Consider the following 23,319-nt stretch of genomic DNA (forward strand, 5'->3'; position numbering starts at 1 on the left):
TAATAAGCATTTATAATGACTTAGTATCTTTAAGTTGAAAAATTAATGATGTGGTATATTCAAAGAAAAAATATTTGGAAAATTTAGTATATTTAATGTATAAGTAAGTTTGTTTTGCATGCCATGAAGGTGATTGTAAGACATGTAATCACCAAGTCATTGCAAGGGCAAGAATGTGTCACTTTTGAATCATATCTATTGACTAACACATCAATAAACATGGAGCATGGAAAGTAATATGGTTACATAAGTTCATTCAGAAATGTTCCTAAAGGGTGTCATTCGCCTATGAGGAGATGAGACCCTCCAATTGCACAATACACAACGATAAACATGGAGCATGGAAAGTAATATCGTTACATAAGTTCATTCAAAAATGTTCCTAAAGGGTGTCATTCACCTATGAGGAGATGAGACCCCCCAATTGCACAATATATATTTTAGTGCATTATCAAATTTTTCATTGGGTGGTGGAAGGGCACGTAGTGGCATTGTGATTCTACCCTATTAAGGATATGTATGCATATATATTCACTAAAGCCCTAATGTGATGGTGGAAAAAGGGATTTTATGGGAAAAACTAGTTCCCCATGTCAAATATCACAATATTGGTGAAAATGTGGATTTAATGTCATTTTCATCCCTCAAATGCTTCACAAAATCTTTTTTCCCACCACATCACTACCCTCAAGAGCTCACTACTTTTGTGGGAATAGAATGGAAAAAAAGATAGGAAACATGTCACCTTGGCATTAAATTTCCCACACCCCACAAAGTTTCTACAATGTCATAATGCATTCAGTTATTAGGAAAAGGTAATCATCATACTTTTTGTAATTGACTCGGTTGCTCTCTTTGTTATCATCTATGCCAAGGAACACTACTCCACTATTAGTGATATGGAGTGACATAGATGAGGTGGAAATAGATGATGAACCATATGGTGACACAACTTGGTTGAGTACATTTTGTGATGCAGGTGAACCTGAGAGCTTTTAGGATGGTCAAGAGAATGAGCATTATGAGCACCATGCACGCTAAATTGGATTAAATTCGTAAGAACAACACATTGGATTTGGTGGAGTTCCCCATAGACAAAAAGGCTATTGGGACAAAGTGGGTTTACAAAGGAAAGGAAAATTTGCCCATCCATTGACAATTACAAGGCAAGGTTAGTTGCCAAAGGCTATTCTTAGTAGAAGGAAATAGAACATGATGATATCTTTGCCTCCACATTTAGGATGACCACTATCATGTCCACGGGCCTCTATGTCAATAGAGACAAAAGGGATTTGTTGATAATCATCCTCTATGTTGATAGCTCCTCCTTGCACTCAATGCAAGGATCTTCAAATCTACTATCAACATCTCAAACAAAGAGTCATCTGCAACCTATCTTCATAGGCACTCAGGAAACTATGGCTCTGTTGATCAATGACCGTATGAGATTCCGAGTAGTGCTCAACATAACCAAATCACAACTAACACTTTTAATTATAACCCAGTACTTACGTAGGAGAAATCAATTGACGTCGTTGCATAGACACGGACTACTCGCACTCCAAACCTCCGCAAAATCACGTAAGGCTGTCTTTCTGGAACAAGCACCCACTCGCAGGAGAGCCTTGTTTTCTGCTTCCCCATCCTCATGAGCTGGACCATAGTGAGTTGGAACGTGCACGGACTCCACGACCGTGGTCATAGTCAATCGTAGTACCTGATGCTCCAATAGGGGTTGCAGGGGGCAGTGGTAGGGTGGACAATGGACATCCTTTTGATTCAGGAGCAAATGTTCTTAGCATCAGACATCAGATGACAACACCACCTTCTCCCAAGGAGTGGTCCCTTGTAGTAGGACGGAGCAAAGGAGTCTGCATCTTGGTCTCACAGACTTTGGCTTCAGAGATATACGGTCAGGGTGAGCTTATCTTTGGATAGGCAGTTTGGATGGGAGAGTCTAGGATGGGGATCCTGAACGTGTATGCCCCAGTTTGTAGATAATACCACCCAGCCTTTTGGAGGAGGCTATCAGAGTGTCTTCTGGATGTAGACTCCTAGATTGTTGGAGGGGACTTCAACAACCTAGAGTTTGGGAAAGACAAGTAGGGCAGCGCCGCCTTCTCTGAGATGACAGCAGCAGAGCGAAGCACCTGGGATTTTCATGATCAGTGGCAGAGACCTATGGCGAGAGCCAAATTTCAGTAGAATACCTGGTAGCCTCCTCTTCTCCTTCGGATAGAGGAGACATGATGAACTCCTTGAGAGACTAGATCGCTTCTACGTTGGGGACTGGGCGCTGCACAGAGGCGGCTCTATCGAGATTCTGGCAGGTACCACAATGTCAGACCACTCTCCAATAGTACTTTACTTAGATCAGCCACACCGAGGTCTTCCCCAAAAGAGGGTCGGCATTGTGGGGGAAGAGGGAGCACTCAGGAAGGGATAAGAGGAGACACCAAAAGTGGTGGAGCAAAAGCTACTCCATCTTATTCCTCTATCATATATATATGAGTATACATGGGCATTGTACAAGTGGGTGGGCACACTGCCCTTTACCCCAATAACCTCCCACTTAAAGGCAGTGTGCCTTTAAGGGAGTATAGTACACATATAATACAATCAGCCATAGGCTAAAAAACAAGATGACCAGACCGTCATCCTATGCCCATCGGCACTTTACAATGTGCAAAGTGCATAGAGGATAAGCTGCTAGCAGACATCAGGTTTACAGGATAGAAAATGACAAGCTGTAGATGCTTGTCAACCAAGATCTCATGCCAGATCTCACTAGGAGAGTGAACTCTCACCACCACGTGCTCTTGTGCTAAGTCCATAGCACCCGAACTATCACTGTGCAAAGAAAATGTCTCTGTATCCCCTGTGACCATAAGCACATGATCTACAATAGACCTCAGCTGGTCTACCCAACCTGCATCCCCTGCATGCTGCTCCTGGAAGCATAAGGACCTGATATCCACAACCGCTTCCCTACTGCCAAAATCTACCATAATCATGCTACCAACTCCCACTACAACGGAAGCAAGAACCGGAAGTGTAGCCCCAATGGCAAACATGTGAGAACCAAGTCTCAACACAGTCATGGATGCATGAAGTACTATGGCTGCCATGTCAACCATAACTTGCTGCTCAACTGATCTGTGATCGTCAAACCTGCTGTGTTTCAAGTATGGAGCCAATACAGGCAATGGAGTACTCAGTAACTTCCCCCTCTCCATACTGAAACAACCAAGTATCTGACAAACATCATCAAGACCATGTAGCTCCCACTGCAAAGCATCCCTGTCCATAAGGAACCATATGGCAAGTAACCTCAAAAGGATAGCAATCTCCTGAATACTGAGACCATAACCTGTCTCACTGCGCATCACATCTTGAGCTCTCATAACGGTATCAAACCTATGAAGCCAAGCTCGAGGGGATTAATTCTAGCCATGGAGGCACTTACGAAGCAAACATATCAATGATTCCTGCCCATGCGCAATATGACCCGAGTCAATAACTGCAGAAACCACATCTGTCCTGGCATAACCAGCCAATGGATCATACCGGGCATCATTAGCCAAGGTATCCTCCTCACCATGCATAGCCCCATCCTCATCTGCAAGAGGCACTCCGCATCCTGGGAGTAAACTGTAACTGTCCATAGAAGATGCATCAACAATCTCCATAGGAATATGAACCTGTGGAATACTTGAGACATCTGACCGTCTCTAACCAAAATCAGGAAGTAATCGTGGCTGTCCCAACTTTATAACCTACTCACTGTGGGAAAAACCTCCCACTCCAAGGGATATGGGCTGCCCCTGCAAAGAATTCGGAGGTATCAGTGCACTTACACCCTCCTGGAACACCACTCTCCTGCTATCTACAGTCCTGGGCTGTCTAAACATAGCATCCTCTCTGAAATAGACATTATGGCTGCGTATCAACTCTCTAGTTGAAGAATCCCATAACCTGTAGTCCCTACTGGACTCACTATATCCAAGGAAGATACACCTCCTCGATCGGGAACCATGAGCATAAGCCTCGCAGCCAAACACACATAAATGCTCATAACATGGTGCCCTGCCTGTCAAGAAGTCAAATGGCACTCTACCATTCAGAGATCTCCTGGGTGACCTGTTAAGCAAGTATGCAACTGTCTTACATGCCTCAGCCCAATAGCATTTGGTAAGACCTGCATATCGTAGCATGCTACCAATCTTGTCCAATAGAATCCGATTTATGCCTTCTGCCAAGGCATCGTGAGCAGAAAGATGAGGGGTGGTCAACACCCCATTGATACCAAGTGTATCACATAGATGCTGAAATCTAGAAGAGGTAAACTCTGCATCACCATCAGTCATCAAGCTCAATAGCTTTTTTCCTGACTGATTTTTAGCATTACCCAAGAAGCGCTGAAATGTATCATATACATCATGCTTCTGCCGAATCGGATATACCCATATGTACTTTGTAGCAGCATCAATAAATGTCACAAAGTAAGAGGCGCCACCCAGTGAAACGGTAGGCATAGGCCCACAAACTGCACTATGAACCAACTGCAATGGCTCAACATACCTCTCACTGACTGTCTTCCTCACAAAGGAGGATCCTGACTGCTGACCATCCTCACAATCATGACAAAATTTGAGAGACATCCATAACAGGAATGTATCTCAATGTTGTAAGGGCTTCCATACCTGCAGTAGACATATGTCCAAGTCTGGTATACCATAAACTAACTGATGGTTGCTTACTAATCATAAGCATCTTATCCTGGACACCTGATACATGCAATGCATAAGAGAATCCAACTCGTGATCCCCTAGCCATAACCAGATTGTTGCCTCTAGCAATCTTCCATGCATGATCACCCAAAGAGACATGATAACCTGCCTCAACCAACTGTCCAGTACTGATCTTGCTCGTAGCAAGTCCTGGTATATGTCTAACCCTCTGTAGAACAAGAATAGAGCCACTAGGCATAACAAGGTGGATATTTCCATAACCATAGACATCCATAGAATGATCAATGCCCATCAAACAACTCTTCACAATGCATTCCTGATATGCACTAAACCATGACCTATGAGGGGTCATATGACATGAAGCACATGGATCTAACATCCAATCACCGAGAATGGGTACATCAGTGGCCAAGAAGGAGGTGTCAGACATAGACAAAAGAATGCCTTCATCACTGCTACTATCAGTGGAAACCCTAGCATCCACGCCTTGAAGCTCAACATGCTTCTTCTCCTTCTTCCTATCATTCTTAACCTTGCTCTTCTTCTTGTATTTTCTCAGCCATTTCCAGCAATACTTTTTCATGTGGCCATACTTTCCACAATAGAAACATCTAACACAAGTCCGAGAGCTAGACTTGCTCTTGGAATTCCCCCTTGAACATGACCTGTTTCTACCAATAGATCTACCTCTGGAGTGCATATCAAGGCTGTATTTCAGCACATCAGGGCATTTCAACCCATCATGCTGTAACATAACACTATCATGGTCATACATCCGGCATATATGAGTATAGAACTCATATGCATGGTAGTCTACACCCTGTACACCATCCTGTACCTGCAAGTAGACTGACTTCAAGAGTGATGACTGAATGATAGAGCATGCTTGCTCATCCATGTCATCCCAATCACTCTGTTTAATGCTATTAGGCTTGACACCTTTGCATATTGAATGGGCTTATGCTGCCTCTTCTGCACTAACACATCATAAATCTGCTCTTTCCAATACTGAAAGTTTGATCCATCCATCCTCTCAATATCAAAGAGGGCACTACCAGCTGTAGATGCCATATCTGTGGCACAATAGCTCACAACCAAAGAGCAATATAGTGCAATAGGCAACCCAAATGACAAAAAATATAGTGTTGTCCAGATCAATTAGTCTCCAAATAAAATGGCTGATCCAATGCTCAAAAGCACTCAGCCATAAAGAGGCATAAACAAGAATATATGCAGCCCAGTAACCTGCCAATGCCTGGCAATCCAAGTAAGAAATGCACTGAACCAAATGAGCAATGCCTGCTCAACCAATGGCAATAGGAGCCTAGCTCAACTATCCATAAACATCAGTGCGGCATCCACCAATGCAAATCCATAATGCATCGAAATGGCATTTACTGCATCACCAATGCATCACCTCGAGTGTGCAATCCTTTGGCAACAAAATCAAGCATTCACCACTTGCCAAATGTGCCAAAGTGACTTGCCAAAATGCCAATAATGCCCTTGGACTGAAGTGAGATCCCAATCACTTTTTGTAATTTACTGTTGTGCAAGAGAAATCACATCCACTTTGGGCAAGATAACACGCTGTCCTTGTTTTTGAACAGTGATATCTTTTCACCGAAAGACCGAATGCCAAAGCTGTAAACAGCAAAGTTGTAGCTTGTAGAAAGATCTACAACTTATCAGTTGACCTCAAGAGCCAAATCCTTGTGGATTCTCAGATATTCTCACCTGAAAAACAGCTTTCTGCACATTGGTCACAAATAGACAGTAGACTGCAACTTTTTGTGGTTTTGCAGAGGCTGTAACTCCTGCAGCTTATACCGGATCAACTTGCTTCCAAAAGCAAAGTTGTAGTATGTTCTGTGAACTACAACTTTCCAGTTCGGCACAAAGTGCAATTCTGCACCAGGAAAGAGATATTCAGTCCTGAAAACGACTGTTTTGTCATAAAAACAGCAACAGCAGCTTCCTTGTATGTTTGCTGCCCTTTACAGCACTCATCTGCTCCGGCAAAACAGCCCCAAAAATGGTCAAAATACATGCAGCAGATCACCCTGTATGGCAACTGCAACACCAACAAAATGGCAAGTACAATGCCCAACCAAATCAGCCCCGAGAATGCTCCCAGATCAGCGATAAAATAGCCCAAAAGCACTGGACAAATGAGCACACACAGCTCAGCAGTAGGCTGCAACCAATTGCTCAGTGCACAAGCACAAAAATGCCAAAACTCCACTGTGCAAATCCCGTAAAAAACACGTAAAATGTCCTGCAAATGCCTCAAGATCAGCGTGTCCTCAGCTCCAAGAGCACAAATGCAATCACTGGCAATCCCCCAGGCATCCAACTATCCAACTGCATCAAACATGCAATCCAGAGGCTCCCCAACAGCTCCCAGATGAGCTAGAGACAATGGCAAAGAACTATGCCAAGACTGGAACCTGCAAGTGCCAAGAATGGCTATGGCGCCAAAAAAAGACCCAAATCTGTCGGGAGGAAATCTCGATGTGAGGTGATACGTAGCACAATTGTAATTTTTTGAGTAAGCTTGGCCTTGACGGAATCGCAATCGGAGGACTCTGCAACCTAGCAAAGGCGCCTAGCACATACGCTTGATTTCCTCCCTCTTGCTCAAGTTTGAGGCTTATGGCCTCAATAGCCTTCGCCAAAGAGTAGATCCTGGTAAAAAACTGCTGCTTGCAATCACGTATGAGCTCACAGTGAGCTCCCATTACCTCCACGACACACTTTGTAGCTTTCTGTAAGAAGCTTCTTCACTCCAAAACTGGTAACGTGACTAGATTTAGCCCTTTCACCAAGAGAAGAGCCCTTTCCCACACTGTAGAAGCTCCCTTGAGCTTCTCCTTCTCTCTACAGTAAAAGCAGCAGCCTACAATAAAAACTACGTAGCCACCAACGACCGCATCTTTGAGCTCCTGCGCAGTAGCAGCACATCAACAAAGATAGTGCTCATGAGCCAAGTTGCCTCTGAGCTCTGAAGCTCTATCGTCCAGCCAACAATGCCCATGGATGGGTTCTGCAGGTTGCTGGAGCATTGGAGCGCTGGAAGATAACCCAAAGTGATTCTTGTAGCTGCATTGTAGAGCAAACAGATCTGGATGATGTCTACCCAAAATCTCCCTGTGAATGAGGGAATCGAGCTCTCCAAAGCTCCCGGTAGATCTCTCGAAGCAGTGCCCGTTCTCCTCTCATCGAGCTCCTCGTAGATCGAACGCTGTGGGCTCTGATACCAGTTGTGGGAGAGGAGAGCACACACAAAGGATAAGAGGAGACACCAAAAGTGGTGGAGCAAAAGCTACTCCAGCTTATTCCTCTATCATATATATATGAGTATACATGGGCACTGTACAAGTGGGTGGGCACACTGCCCTTTACCCCAACAAGCATTCTAGAGGACCTCCTGCAGGATGAGGAGATTCAGCAGGTCATAGCAGGGATTTGGGAGTACTCAGAGATGACACCATGCAAGGGATGGGCTTCATGGTGAGAGTGCTCTCAACGGAAGCAAGAACGGAAGAGGGAGAGAGAGAGACAGAGAGCCACACAAGTTTTGGTGGGTGCAGAACCACCCTAATCTTCTTTTTCATTCATTTATATATGTGTTTGAGTATTGTACATAACCGGGGTAAAGGCACAGTGACCTTTAACCCCCACAACCTCCCACTTAAAGGACAATGTGCCTTTAAGGGAGAACAACCAGTGAGCATACTATCCAATGCCCATCAATACACGATAATACTCAAACCGCTGACTAGGTAGACTCTTCGTCAGCATATCTACAGGGTTATCATCTGTATGAACCTTGACAAGCTCTATGCGCTTGTCCTCAAGTACCTCCCTGATGAAATGGTACCTGACCTCAATGTGTTTGGTCTTTGCATGAAAGACCGGATTCCGTGCTAGCTGAATAGCACTCATGGAATCACTATGCAATGTCGGTACTAGCCGATCAAGCCATATAGCCTCCTTGCAACCCTCTGTGGCTGCAACATACTCAGCCTCTGTGGTAGACAAAGCAATGCACTTCTGTGCACGAGACATCCACGACACTGCACCACCTGCAAAGGTGAACACATAACCAGAAGTGGATCTCCTACTATCCACATGCCCTGCATAGTCTGAATCTGTGTACCCAAGTACACGCATGTCTCCTTTACCAAAGCAGATGCACATCTCCTTGGTACCCTTCATGTACCTCATGATGCACTTAACTGCCTCCCAATGCCTCTTTCCTGGATTAGCCATATACCGGCTAACAACTCCCACTGCAAATGCAATGTCTGGTCTAGTAGCTATCATAGCATACATAAGACTCCCAACTGCTGATGCATAAGGAACCTTGGCCATCATGGCCCTCTCCTCATCTGATTTGGGACTATCTGTATGACTCAGTTTCACATATGGAGGCAATGGAGTACTCACTGCCTTCCCCCCCTCCATATTGAAACGCTGCAATACTTTTGTAACATACTCTTTTTGTGAAAGCCAAAGGAGTTTCCTACTCCGATCACGCGTGATGCGCATACCAAGAATATGACCTGCAAGTCCTAAATCCTTCATATCAAAGGCCTCATGCAACTTGGCCTTTAATGCATCTAGCTCATAAGTATTCTTGCTAGCCAATAGCATATCATCCACATATAGTGCCAAGATTAACAGGCTATTATCCTTAGCTCTTTTAGTGTAGAGGCAGTGATCAATTTCACTCCTTCTAAAACCCTGGGACCGAATGAAAGCATCAAACTTCTGATACCATTCTCTAGGCGCTTGCTTAAGACCATAGAGACTCTTCTTCAGCTTGCAAACTAAATGCTCTTTGCCCTTTTCTTCAAAGCCTTCCAGCTGCACCATGTAAATTTCACAACCGGAGAGAATATCTCATCAAAGTCCACACCCTTCTCTTGCTTGAACCCTTTAGCAACAAAACGGGCCTTGTACCTAGGCACATCATCACCTGTGACCTTCATCTTGTAGACCCATTTACATGGCAATGCTTTCTTTCCATGTGGCAAAGAAACCAAGTCCCAAGTCTTATTCTTCATAAGTGAACTCATCTCTGATTGCATAGCATACTCCCACTTGCGTTGATCCTCACGCATCATAGCTTCTTTGTAGCAAGAAGGCTCAGCAATCAGTAAGCATCACATAGTCTACCCCTGGAACAAACCTATCAGGCGGTCTAGACACTCTAGATGATCTTCTCAAGGGCATTTCAGCTTGCTGTCCCATTTGCATATCAGCCACATTTGGCTCATCATTTCCACCAATAGATGATCCATCATCTACCCTTGATTGTATACCTGTGGGAGTACTTGGTGGTACCATTTCTTGCACATTTGGTGCATGGACAGCTTGCTGTCTATCAACATATGCAGGTGGATTCACATCCTGGATGTGATTCTCCTCATTTCCACATCCCTCATGGGTGCCTTATGCATCTTCTTCTCATTGAAGACCACATCATGGCTGCGTATGATCTTCTTTGCTTCTGGATCCCAGAGACGATAGCCCATCTCTCCACTTTCACCATAACCCAGAAAGATGCATTTCCTAGACTTAGGATCTAGCTTCTTTCGAAGCTCTTTTGGCACATGTGCATATGCCTCACACCTAAATATACGCAAATGAGAGTAAGAGGGCTTCTTTCCACTCCATGCCTCTTCAGGAATACCACCATCAAAACTCTTACCAGGTGATCTATTGATCACATGCACTGCAGTCTTCATTGCCTCAGCCCAAAAACCACCAGAAAGACTTGCATCAGAAAGCATGCATTGCAACCTTTCTTGAATGGTACGGTTCATCTTTTCTGCAACTGGATTTTGCTCTGGAGTACGAGGGGATGTAAGCTCCCTCTTAATCCCACGAGTATCACAGAAATGCTGAAAGTCATGAGAGAGATACTCTCCACCATTGTCAGTCCGTAGGCATTTAAGCGTTCTACCTGACTGATTCTCAACCAAGGCCAGCCATTTTTGAAATACCTGGAACACATCACTCTTCCGAGCTATAGCATAAGCCCACACTTTCCTAGTTGCATCATCAGTGAATGTCACATAGTATTCAGCCCCGCCTAATGACCGGTAGGCATGGGACCACATACGTCTGAATGCACCAAATCAAGCATTTCAAACTCTTTCTTTCCCCTTCTTTTATGGGCTGATTTAGTCTGCTTCCCATAGAGACAATGCTCACAAAATTCAAAATCAGAGAAACTCAAATGCGGTACATAACCCAAACGACATAAGAGTTTCATTCCATTCTGGCTCATGTGCCCCAACCTGCAATGCCACAAAGAAGTGCTTGGCTGCTCGGTCATTGCAACAACATGATCAAATACCCCTGATACATGTAAGGGATACAAAGTCCCACACTTGGCACCCCTAGCCAAAAGCATAGAACCCTTTTGAATTTTCCAACTTTGAAAGCCAAAAGTGGTGTGAAAACCAGCATCATCTAGCTGACCCACTGAAATAAGACTCTTGGTCAACTTAGGCACATGTCTCACATGTTTCAAAACAAATGCAGACCCATTTGCAAAAGAAAACTTTATGTCACCTGCTCCCACTATGTGACATGCATAGTCATTTCCAAGATGCACACAACCTGTCTTTCCACTATCATAAGTAGAGAACCATTCCCTATGGGGAGTAACATGGAATGAAGCACCAGAATCCAAAATCCAATCCTGGGAATATGCATCATCTGAAGTGGTAAGCAACTCTGCAGATAAAGTAGACATGAAGAGAACATCATTGTCACTATCATGTGTGACTACATTGATCTCCTCGATCTTCACTTTTCCTTTGTCCTCCCTTGGACTCTCTTCCTTTTGATTTGCACACCCCAATTTGCAGTCTTTTTCTTATCCTTTTGCTCTCTTTTCAGCTTGTAGCAATCCTTTTTCATATGGCCCTTCTTGCCACAATGGTAACACTCAATGTTCCGTGCCTTGGATTTGCTACGAGACTTCCCTCTTTCTTGGGACTTCCCCCTGAACTGTGATCTGCCCCTTTGCACATTTAAGGCTGCATCCTGCTTGTTGCCATCCATAGACTTCCATCTAATCTCCTCGGCCAACAAGCTACCCACAACATCATCAAATTTCAGTACTCCACCAGGTGCAGAGTTACTGACAGCTGTACGGAAGGTATCCCATGAGGATGGCAATGAACATAAGAGAAATATTGCCTTAGTCTCCGCATCAAAATTCATTTTCTCAGCCTGAAGTGAGAAGCAATGGAGACCCCTTCCTTCATCTGAACCTCAAACAACCTCTTCATGAGGTAAACTTTATTAGAGGCAGTTTCCTTCTCATAAGTGGCACACAGTTTCTTCCACAAATCTTCCGTAGTCTGCTCATTTACTACTGTGAAATAAACTGACTCTGCAAGATGAAGTCTAATAGTAGACTTTGCTAATGCATCCAACTCATTCCAATCATCCTCAGACATATTTGCAGGCTTAGCTTCAATCCCTGCCAAGGGTTTAATCTGCTTCTTTTGAATAAGCACATCCCTTATTTGTTCTTTCCACAAAGAAAAGTTTGTCCCATCAAACTTTTTAATGCTGAAAAACTCCTTTTCAGACGTGGAAGAGAATGCCATGATGCAAATGAAACAAAATCCCAAATGTTAGTGCCTGCAAGAGAGAATCACACCAAATACTAGGTGCACCCAAATGTGTATGCCACAATAGACTGAAATATCACAAAAAACTCAAAGCTCAAAGCATCAAAAGATGCATCTGACTCATGTGCATATACTATGCATCCATATGAGCAAATATGGCCCAAAAGAAAATGCCAATAAGTGCCAAATGACTCAAGCATAAACACCGTCCACTGGCATATGCATCAATAATATCTCATCCAAGAGAGCATAGCACTATCAGTGCATCACCTGCAATGTGTCAAAGCTGTCCCTCAGCTTAAAATAGCATCCATGTGCAAAGCGTCCATAAAAATAGCATCCCACAAGGCAATTTGGGCCTATCAGCGCATCCAACAAGGACCGCAATGCATCCAAATGGCCTATAAATCATCCATTGCAACCCAATGCATACCATGAATGAGCGCACACTGCTCAAACTGCAACCAGAGTGATCTGCATAAGGTATGCTCAAAAAATCATAGTCCCACGGTAATGAGCGCTACTGAAAATAGAACCTGAGATGCTTCCAAACATGGGCGCCATTGCATAATCGGACTCGGCAAGAAAATCTGCAAATATCTCTCTTCTGCCAGAACTCCAAAATCCCAACCGATGAGTGAGAAATGGGAGTCAACACTTATCCACTGCCATGTGGCATAAATCTAAGGTTTCAAAACCTTAGTATGAAAAATGCATAACAGAGAGACGAAATCGAATACACAGAGATTTATAACTCTGGAAATCCTTCACCGAATCGCGCAAGAACTGATAGGTAGGGGTTTTTGGGCGTCCGGAACGCAATGGGACAGACGGTTTTGGAAACCGTGGTCTCAATCACTGGGTCCAACACACGGACTGCAAAACGTTTATCTGTAAACTCCACCGGAGTGCGAATGATGAGCAACATAGAAGTTTTAGGACCTCCTGAGTCCACCGGAACTGACAAATCTGCAAATGGTTGCTCCAAACTTGAGTTCCAACACCCGGGCAAAAAACGCAGGAACTGACACAGTGAGTCAGAAATCCAATGAAATGATCCCAGATTCAAGAATGAAGGTGTTTCCAAGCTCCTGAAGTGAAGTGGACACCAAAAGCAAGCAATAGTTGCCTCTACAAGTCAATATGGAGTCTCTGTCATCGAACGGAACAGGGAAAAGCTCAAAAAACGACTTTTTCTTTGAAAGCTCTTAACAGGCTCTCAAAACCACTTCGCAAAGCAAAGTGACTTTTCCAAAGGTTCCTCCAAGGTCTCTGCACACTCGGATGCAAGTAAAGTCACCCACAAAGCTTCCCACAGAGCTTCTCCTTCCTCCCACAGAGCTGCTGAGCTTCCAGCATTCACGCACGCTCAGCTAGATCACTCGGGCTCTGATACCAGTTGTGTCTCTTGCAGATGAGGATGAGGCTATGCATGGTGAGGAGGACACCTTGGCTAATGATGCCCGGTATGATCCATTGGCTGGTTATGCCAGGACAGATGTGGTTTCTGCAGTTATTGACTCGGGTCATATTGCGCATGGGCAGGAATCATTGATATGTTTACTTCGTAAGTGCCTCCATGGCCAGAAGCAATCCCCTCGAGCTTGGCTTCATAGGTTTGATACCGTTATGAGAGCTCAGGATGTGATGCGCAGTGAGACAGGTTATGGTCTCAGTATTCAGGAGGTCGCTATCCTTCTGAGGTTACTTGCCATATGGTTCCTTATGGACAGGGATGCTTTGCAGTGGGAGCTGCATGGTCTTGATGATGTTTCTCAGATACTTGGTTGTTTCAGTATGGAGAGGGGGAATTTACTGAGTACTCCATTGCCTGTATTGGCTCCATACTTGAAACACAGTAGGTTTGACGATCACAGATCAGTTGAGCAGCAAGTTATGGTTGATATGGCAGCCATAGTACTTCATGCATCCATGACGTGTTGAGACTTGGTTTTCACATGTTTGCCATTGGGGCTACACTTCCAGTTCTTGCTTCCGTCTTGCTTCCGTTGCAGTGGGAGTTGGTAGCATGATTATGGTAGATTTTGGCAGTAGGGAAGCGGTTGTGGACATCAGGTCCTTATGCTTCCAAGAGCAGCATGCAGGTGATGCAGGTTGGGTAGACCAGCAGAGGTCTATTGTAGGGCATGTGCTTATGGTCACAGGTGGTACAGAGACATTTTCTTTACACAGTGACAGTTCAGGTGCTATGGACTTAGCACAGGAGCACGTGGTGGTGAGAGTTCACTCTCCCAGTGAGATCTGGCATGAGATCTTGGTTGACAGGCATCTGCAGCTTGTCATTTTCTATCTTGCAAACCTGATGTCTGCTAGCAGCTTATCCTCTATGCACTTTGCACATTGTAAAGTGCCGATGGGCATAGGATGACGGTCTGGTCATCTTGTTTTTCAGCCTATGGCTGATTGTATTATATGTGTACTATACTCCCTTAAAGGCACACTGCCTTTAAGTGGGAGGTTGTTGGGGTAAAGGGCAGTGTGCCCACCCACTTGTACAGTGCCCATGTATACTCATATATATATGATAGAGGAATAAGCTAGAGTAGCTTTTGCTCCACCACTTTTGGTGTCTCCTTATTCCTTTGTGTGTGCTCTCCTCTTCCACACATGGGTGGCCGTTGCAATCCAGAGGAGCAAAGAGGAGTTGCATGCTCATGCCCTTAGGCAGAGGAGTCCTCTTCAGGAGTGCGAGCGGGCTTTGAGGAGAGACCTCGCCTCCATAGAGCGGGTCAGGGAGCAGGAGTGGCTTAGCGATAGGTTCGAGAGCACTCGCCTTGAGCTTCAGAACACGGAGATTCGGTTGGCTGAATTCTTCTATCATTCTCAGTGGGTATAGCAAGGGGATAGGATGACGAAGCAGTTTTTTCAAACCACTGGTCCCCGATCGGCAGGCACGTAGCTGCAACGTCTCCGTGATCCGCAGGGCATCATGCACACTGACACGCATGAGATTTTAGATCTAACCACAGGTTTTTACAGCCAGCTCTTTCAGATTTAGAGGATGATGCTAGTTGGTCTTGTGGCCCGAGAGGTAGTTTGGGATCACGTTCCGACAATAGTGTCGTAGGATTTATGCAGCAGATTGGAGGAGCCTTTCACGGATGGGAAGCTCTGGGAAGCCCTCAAGGCTCTCTCGACCTAGATGTGTCCCGACGAGGATGGCTTGACTCCGGCCTGCTTCCAAAACTTCTGGGACATTATTTCCACCCCTTTCCAACTAGCTTACCAGGAGATATTTGACACGGTCTACCTCCCTCAATCCCTGCGCAAAGGGTGGATTTGTTTTATCCTGAAAGGAGGAGATAGGTCAGACATCCAGCAATGGAGATCGATCACTCTGCTTGATACTGCATACAAGATCCTCGCCAAGGTCTTGAGCTTGCAGTTACAACCCCATCTTATTGACATCATCCATGTTCTGGGAGGTAGTGGATTGGTCCAAGTAGGAGTCATAGCTACTAGCCATCCTTCTCTTGGACTTTGAGAAGGCCTATGACAGGGTGGAGCGGTCCTTCCTGGAGGGTACTATGCAGAGATTGGGTTTCTTAGACAGATGGGTCAGAGGAGTTTCTACGCTTTATGGGGGGAGCTCTAGTCAGATGCTTATCGGAGAACACACGAGCGATGCCTTTCTCTCTCTCGCTCGGTCCACCAGGGCTTCCCATTCGCACCCTTCCTCTTCTTGTTCGTGGCGAAGGCTCTGGGCTATTACTTGAGATCATAGGTGGTGGCCTCACAGGGTTGAGGCTCCCAATCAGGCAGGAGGAGGAGCTACTAGAATCTGAGTTTGCAGATGATATGGCCTTTTACGTAGAGGGCACCATAGTGAGTTTGGACAAAATTAGGGGAGCCCTGGCTATTTACTGCGAGGCCTCGGGTGTGCAAATACCATGAGTTGTCCAAGAGTTGTCCAACCATGAAGCTTGGTGAAAGTATCTCGGAGATGTACACAAGGATGAGGGTCATGGCCGCGAAGATGTCTATGCCACCCAATGATGCCGTCATGAAGGGGTGGTTTTTGAAGGTGTTACCTTCAACCATTGCTTTAAGTCTCCCTAAACTTCATAATATTTAACTTTCCATCTGGTGATAATTGCCGATGGAAGATCAATATGTGCTGAGCCACTCTATTGATGTAGTGGCCAATTGAAGCCATCCCCCTAGTAGAAGATCCTTTGGTTCCACCCTTGTGCATAGCATATTCATCAATCCACAATATATCTTGCAACCAACATCTTACATCAAAACCCTAAATCATGATTTGTGATTATATAAATTAAGAAAACATCCTTTTTTAGGAATAAATAAGGGTTACGATCTTCTCATATGAGAAGAATCAAATCTTAAAAATATCGTCCCTACGGATGAAAAGTCAGGAAAATATTTCGACATCAAAATGTTCCAGAGGACTAGAACCAGGGAGTTTTTCCCAAGATCGATAATTTCAGGATCCAAATTTAAATCAAAGGACAGCTCTGATTTCATGAAAAACACCTATGAACAATAGGAGATCTATAAGCGTAATACTTGACCATGATGATAACCATCTAACCCAATGATTAACACCAACTACTTAACCACACCAAACTAGTTAGCACCAACTAGCTAACCACACCAAACTAGCCTACTAAGAAACTTAACTAGCCAACTTTAAACATGAGAATCCTCATCCCACCCACATAATGTCAAACAATCTCTCAATACATAGATGAACCACCCACAACCCATTGCACACACACAAACACAAACCAATATGCCAAAAATTAGGGCACACAAAGTACCAAGAGCTTTTAGATATGAAGTGTTCTAAGAAAATCAAAGGCATGCATAGTGACACAAAAGGTAGCCCATCAAAAGTAACCACTTGGGACTAAACTTAATCCAATAGATCCCCCATTTGAAAAGAATTCGAAAATGCATCAATGAGTAGAAACATGAGAGTAGGGGTAGAGGAAGGCCAGAGGGGATAAGGAGACTAGAAAGGGAGGAGGGGACGGAGAGGGAGAGAGAAAAAAAGAAAGATCTACTAACGTCTGCAGAGGTCTATGAGACAAAGTACAACCTCAAAAATTGGCTGACTACATCAAGAAAACCAAAGAATGGGAGAGTGCATAAGGCTCGGCTCCTCCCGAGTTATTATAAAGCATAACTACATACTAGTACTATCATAAGGTGACCTTTATAACATCAGTTTAAGATTGAGGGTCTTTGGATCTAGATTTGAAATCCCTAATCAATGCTCGTCCATCTCGATAAACCGCCCATTTGCCTTCTTTGCGTGCTTCATTTATTTTGTGAGTTCACTATTTCTTTGTTTGAGCTGGGTTGGAGTGAGCTCCTCAAATATCCAAATCTTTTTGCCCTTCAGCTTACGTGTTTTGTCTCAAGATCTTAATTGCTGCCCTACCTTTGAAGTGGACTTGTGCTTGAGTGCCAGTTTGATAGATATTGCATATATCATTCTCATCCCATTCCACTTGCGGTATTTCCTTCTTAAGGCATATGATTATATTGTGTCTGTCTTTCTCTTCATCATCATGAAGCCATCCATCTTTCAAATGCCCAACACATAAGATCATTCTATTATTTATCCTAGATACTTGCTCTTTCACTTGTAAGGATCAACTTTGTTCACTTTCATCACCTATCATCTCTTGCTTCATAGATTTCACTTGAGTCGTGACCATGTCTTGCACTTCAAAACCAATTGTGGTGTCGAGGGAGATGCATTACATTTTTGTATTGCTTCATGGTTACTTCTTGCTTTCCATTACCCTCCATATCATGAACTCTACTTTCTAGAGCTGTAAGCTGAAGTGGGGTGTGAAGAGACCCATTTCCTCATTTATGAGGACCATAGTTTGGAAATAATTATTTCATAACATCTCAAGTAGCCTAGTGAAAAGACCTAATGAGTGGGCAGAAGATATCTTGAGTTCAGATCTTCCCTTGGCATTAAGTTATCCCTTTTGACCTTCGCTTAATCGAGCTATCTCCACCTTAGCATGAAGTTATTCCTTAGCTTAATTTGGCTATTTGCATCTTTAACGTAAGAAATCGTTGGATTTTCTCCATTGAAAATTAAAGGCCTTTTGGGATAGGTTTAACCTTAGGCCAAGTTATACGTATAAATAAACATGTATATACCTTCATCAAACTCCCAAATATATCCATTCTGGCATAATAAGAAAAACAAAAACAGAAGAAAGAGAAAATCAAGAAGCTCAAGACTTCATATTAGACCAAGCAAAGGCTCCAAAATAACATCAAATTTCTCAAAACCTGTCAATAGGCTTACAATCACAATGTTTTGTAATGTGGCATTAGACACTATTCTTTACCATCACTAAAATCTAAAATCTAAAATTCTATTTGAAGAATGAACCAGTCCATATATAAACCCCCCCCCCCCCCCACCACCACACACACACACACACACAAAGGGGGTACAGTGGCTAACTTTACCTTGCACTGAAAACCGGTTGCTTCATATTCACATTAAAATGAATGGGCAACGCAGGTGCATGCATACAATCAAGCTCAACAGATACTTGCGAAATTAGTTGTGATTCACAACTCTTAAAATGGACTGTACAACTGCTGGCAGCAGCAGATGAAAATATTTACACATGCTTATTCTAAGCATACAGCTGAATTTGTTTCAAAAAGCAGCAGAGTTTTGCATCGAGCATTTTCATGGTTGCTTGCTAGAATTCAGGTCCTCAATTCTTGAGTGATGTGGACAAGACAACAAAGACAAGGTGTTGAAGCCCATCCTGCAATTTCTCAATGGCCATACTACCATCATTTTCCAGATCACTGCTCAAAGCATGGGCCTTCTTCTCAATGGAACTCTCCTTCATCAATTCATGTCTGACATCATCCTGATCACCTTCCTTGTGTACGGTTATAGCAGCCTGGAATGCTGCAGTCACATCTGCAATCCCTGCACAGACACATTACTTTGATGTTCAATGTCCATCTACCAGCACCTCAATATGGATGAATCCTGACATGACGGATTTTCAAACATACCAGTGATAAAACTATCAGAAACTGCATCAATGTCACCAGCCATGGCCTGAGTTTGGGCCCTGATGATTCTTGCTATTTCGATGCAATCTTTCGGCCAGATAACAGTGTCTGTGCTCTCATCTCCTTGCTCAGAACTAGACGCCAGCACTGACTTGCCCAAATTCAGCAATTGTGAAATGCAGGAGGCACAGAGTTCAGAAAGTCTCTGTCGAACCACCAAGTTTTTAGCTCAAGACCTAGGATGCCTTATTCCTTTTAACCTTGACATGCCAAAAATTTGATGTATGCCAGGTCACAAGAGAGAAAGAAGAGAAGACCACAGCATTCGACAACAAGTAAAGAAAGATTGCCCCACTCAAAACAGCCATGATGATGGTAAATGAGATGTAAAGTGGGAACAAAACATGAGACTAGCAAGAATTACTAGTTTCTAGAACAACTGCCATCAGCCACATATGCGCTTTCTATTTTGTTACATCACATTGCATGGCGTGAGAGGCATGCATTGAATGATTTTGAACCAAGCTATATTTTGGGGCAAAAGGCATTGCCAGAACTTAGGCTGGACTAGAAGCAGGCTTTCCCATATTTTAATATCCACTCAGCTTTTGATCAATTTAAACAGTTGAGCACTGCAAAAAATATGTGGATGAGATTCGCTCCGCTTGCCTTGTTTGCTACCTGAAGTTTGAGTGAAAAATATTGATACAAGTCTCTATGATAAGCCATCCAAAAATTAGGATTTCATTGTGACTTTTCTATGCTTTTGGCTTGAAGGTTGAGATGATGATTTTAGAGAAATGTAAAGACCCTTACATGAACTCCCTCGGCTCTAATGGCCTCAAGACGATCTGTTGTTTTGAGTACTATTTCAGCCATGGCTAACCCACCAAGCGCTACTGTAAAGCTGCAGAAGTCACCACAAACAACCAACAACAACAAGTTCCTCCAATGATGAGCAATTCTAATCCTTGTCAATATCAGACATTCCAAGAGACCATCATGACATAAAAAAGCAGCCAATGCACAACAGAAAAGTTGAGCACTAGGACAAGTGGCATACCCTGTAGCCATTTCTGCGGCTTTAGTTACACCAGATTCACGGAGAACCTTCAATTCATTTCCATCTCCAACTGATCCTGGCTCAATTCGCTTACCCTTATCAACTTCTGCTGTCTTTTCAGATACATCTGCTCCCAAAGCTAAAATTTGTTGCAGCTGCTTGAGGACTAACTCAAAGGAAGTTTTCTGTTCGCTAGGCATTTTTGCTTTGGCTCGGTTGCACAAAAGCGTATGATGATTTGACAAAGCCTCTAGCTCCTACACATGGACATGAAAATTTCAGCAGAGTGAATACTACCATCCATTGCCTTCCTCGTGTAAGTAAAGTTACGGGCGCAATAGATCCGCTAACCACAAACCTCCAATTGCTCTGGACCTCCGTATATGTAAAAGCAGCGGTCAAAACTTATGTCCTCCATGAACCGTTCATCTTCTTCAACCACGTCATGATCGGTCTGCTTTGAATCCTCTTCAACCTCAATTCCAGCTTCTGAAGCAATGAGATCTATGGCCTCTCTACCGACATACTCAAGAACCTCAAGGCCCTTAGCTGTGATTGCCTTCCCTCCCTTTCATGAAATTGGCAAAGTGGCAGTTAGGCACATGCGTTACATATCAACATATATGCATGTATGCAAGCGCCTAAAACAAATGGCATTGTCAACGTAGCACATTGGATTTAATCATACCTCTAAGAGACTTGGAGCAAGCGTTCCAGCCTTGGAAGCGAAACTAGTTTGCTTTTGGAGACTTTCCACAAGATTCTCAGCTGAATGTTCTAAGCTGGACAAAATGCATCACACCTTTTAGTCATAATGATTTATGATTCTTTGTTTATGCTTGACATGAATGCGAAGATGGCTATCTTGACCAAATAGTACATGACGAAACAGCCTCCTTGTAAAGGACATTCGCTGGCCACTGCACATAGCATGGGTGACCACAGCGCCTATAGGGAGATGAAGTGACCCTATACCATATGAGAATGAGCGAGAGAGAGAGAGAGAGTTGCGTGCTGTGTATCACACGAACATGCTTGATCACTGCCTATTCGTACTCATGCATTTGTGAAAAAAACTAGCAATACAACTTTAGAGCAAAATGAAACATACTTTTGGACGAAATTCCTGCTTCCCTTCCAGGCATTTCCAAAAGCCTGCCATGCTCCTGATGCCAAATTCTCAACGGATGAATCTATGACTTTCAAACCCTGTTATAGAGCCAAATTAGACATTGTTGATTTGTTCACCCAGTAAGTGCGTGCTAACAAGGGTAACAAAATACACACATGCCCCAAAACAGAATCTTGACCAGCTCCTTCCAGCTTTTGCAACGCAGCCCTTCGCAGCTTATCTTGGGGGAAATCGGGTTCCAACACGGTATCATCAACAGACTGGGCATCTTCGGTGCTCTCCTCTGCCTGTGACTTCAGGGAATCCGCCACACTATTTTGAAGTTCAGCTGCACTTTTGGCTGCATCTTTGGCAGCTGCAACAGCCTGAAAACAGGAGAAACCTTTTTATGAACTCGACCCTCCATTTATTCAGAAGGTCTGTAGTCTATATCGCTTTGCCGGAGTCAATTAAAATTCTGAGAACACTTTAGGAAGAATTTCAAGGTGAGATGGGGGAACCAGCTTTTTGACTGCACATAACTTCATATGCACGTTTTGAACACGGAAATACAACCTCTTTGAAGTGACTGACTTCATACGCATATTTTCAAGATGGAGAAGGACCTCAGGGGCAGAGTAGCAATCTCACGTTTTTGGAAATCTCCTCCGCCGCTTCAGCTGCAGCTTTCTGCAGATCGGAAAGAACAGAAAAGGCAGACGTGCGCCAACCACCCCAACCCCATCCAGATGGGGCCTGCGAAGCTTGGTTAGATGAAGGAGGCGGAGAGTCCCCCATGGCTCAAGACGCAAAATTCGATCTCCCTCTGAAGATGGAGAAAACCGGCCTCTTAGGACAACCGCCGGGGACTCCCGCAGATCGAATGCAACCTACATAACCGACCGGAGCAACAGATGCCCAGGTGCAGCCAGAGGCACAGGGATGGAAGCACGTCAAGATCAAGATCTAAGGAAACAAAATCAGCTCGCAGTCACGAATTCCCACTTCTCTGCAGCCAGATCGTCCCGTAAGCAGAGATCTTCAAGTGGGGAGACAGCAAAACATCAGATCTCCACTGCCACAATGCAACAATCTCAGCAGAAATCACAGTCGGAAAAAAGCAAAATCACCGCTACAGATCGGCAAATTACAGGAGCAATTGACAGAATCAAGGTGCATCATGCCCATCAAAAGAGAAGTAAATTTGCAAGTGCTTACACGTAACAATCTGAACAGAAACAACTAACAATATGGAGCACACAAATCCTTCCCGGCATAATCACTTCTTATTCAAAGTTGGAAGTCGTTTTTCCAATTCTTTATTAAACATTGACCTCGTGGTAGTCATCCCAAATACCTTTGTTCATACAACACATTTCTTTTAGGCTTTTCTTCCTCAAAACCACAAAACAAAAACTCCTCCTTCCTAATGTGGCAGAATATGGGGAAGCACCCTCTAGTTGGAAGACAAAAGATTTTTGTCTCAAAGCTTGAAAAACAACCTAAATACAAAGCTCCAGCTTTTGACTTCTTACATTCATTACTCCACAAGTTTACAAAGCTTGAAAAACAACCTAAATACAAAGCTCTAGCTTTTGACTTCTTACATTCATTACTCCACAAGTTTACACTCCCTGTGTCCCTTTGGCCATGACATTACACCCCACTTAAACTCGT

General features: G+C 43.9%; 1 protein-coding gene across 3 annotated transcripts; it reads right to left on the reverse strand.

The window, feature by feature from the left end:
• Positions 1–18,927: 18,927 nt before the first annotated feature.
• Positions 18,928–23,017, reverse strand: LOC147894184 (BAT2 domain protein). Of its 3 annotated transcripts, none has more exons than XM_087384811.1 (10): positions 23,000–23,017; positions 22,294–22,651; positions 21,819–22,028; positions 21,643–21,740; positions 21,220–21,313; positions 20,890–21,099; positions 20,532–20,788; positions 20,285–20,375; positions 19,469–19,673; positions 18,928–19,379 (listed from the first exon to the last, which is right to left on the reverse strand). In XM_087384811.1, exons 2-10 carry the CDS (start codon positions 22,438–22,440, stop codon positions 19,156–19,158), a joined length of 1,536 nt encoding a protein of 511 aa, XP_087240937.1. In that variant the 5' UTR covers positions 22,441–22,651; positions 23,000–23,017; the 3' UTR covers positions 18,928–19,155. The 3 variants fall into 3 exon arrangements, with proteins under 3 accessions (XP_087240937.1, XP_087240935.1, XP_087240936.1); XM_087384809.1 differs by lacking the exon at positions 23,000–23,017 and adding an exon at positions 22,773–22,820; XM_087384810.1 differs by lacking the exon at positions 23,000–23,017 and adding an exon at positions 22,794–22,812.
• Positions 23,018–23,319: the final 302 nt, after the last annotated feature.

This window comes from Dipteris shenzhenensis, chromosome 14, assembly GCF_047967505.1.
Source record: "Dipteris shenzhenensis isolate YYH24624 ecotype China chromosome 14, Dip_SZ_1.0, whole genome shotgun sequence".
NCBI lineage: Eukaryota > Viridiplantae > Streptophyta > Polypodiopsida > Gleicheniales > Dipteridaceae > Dipteris > Dipteris shenzhenensis.

Bases quoted from the DNA above. Each gene is read 5' to 3' on its own strand.
- LOC147894184 (XM_087384811.1), bottom strand. From the start codon at position 22,440: ATGGGGGACTCTCCGCCTCCTTCATCTAACCAAGCTTCGCAGGCCCCA. The intron at 21,314-21,642 runs GTATGTTTCATT...CATTTTGTCCAG, and splicing joins AGCAGGAATTTCGTCCAAAA to CTTAGAACATTCAGCTGAGA. The intron at 19,380-19,468 runs GTATGTTTGAAA...GTGTCTGTGCAG, and splicing joins TTCTGATAGTTTTATCACTG to GGATTGCAGATGTGACTGCA.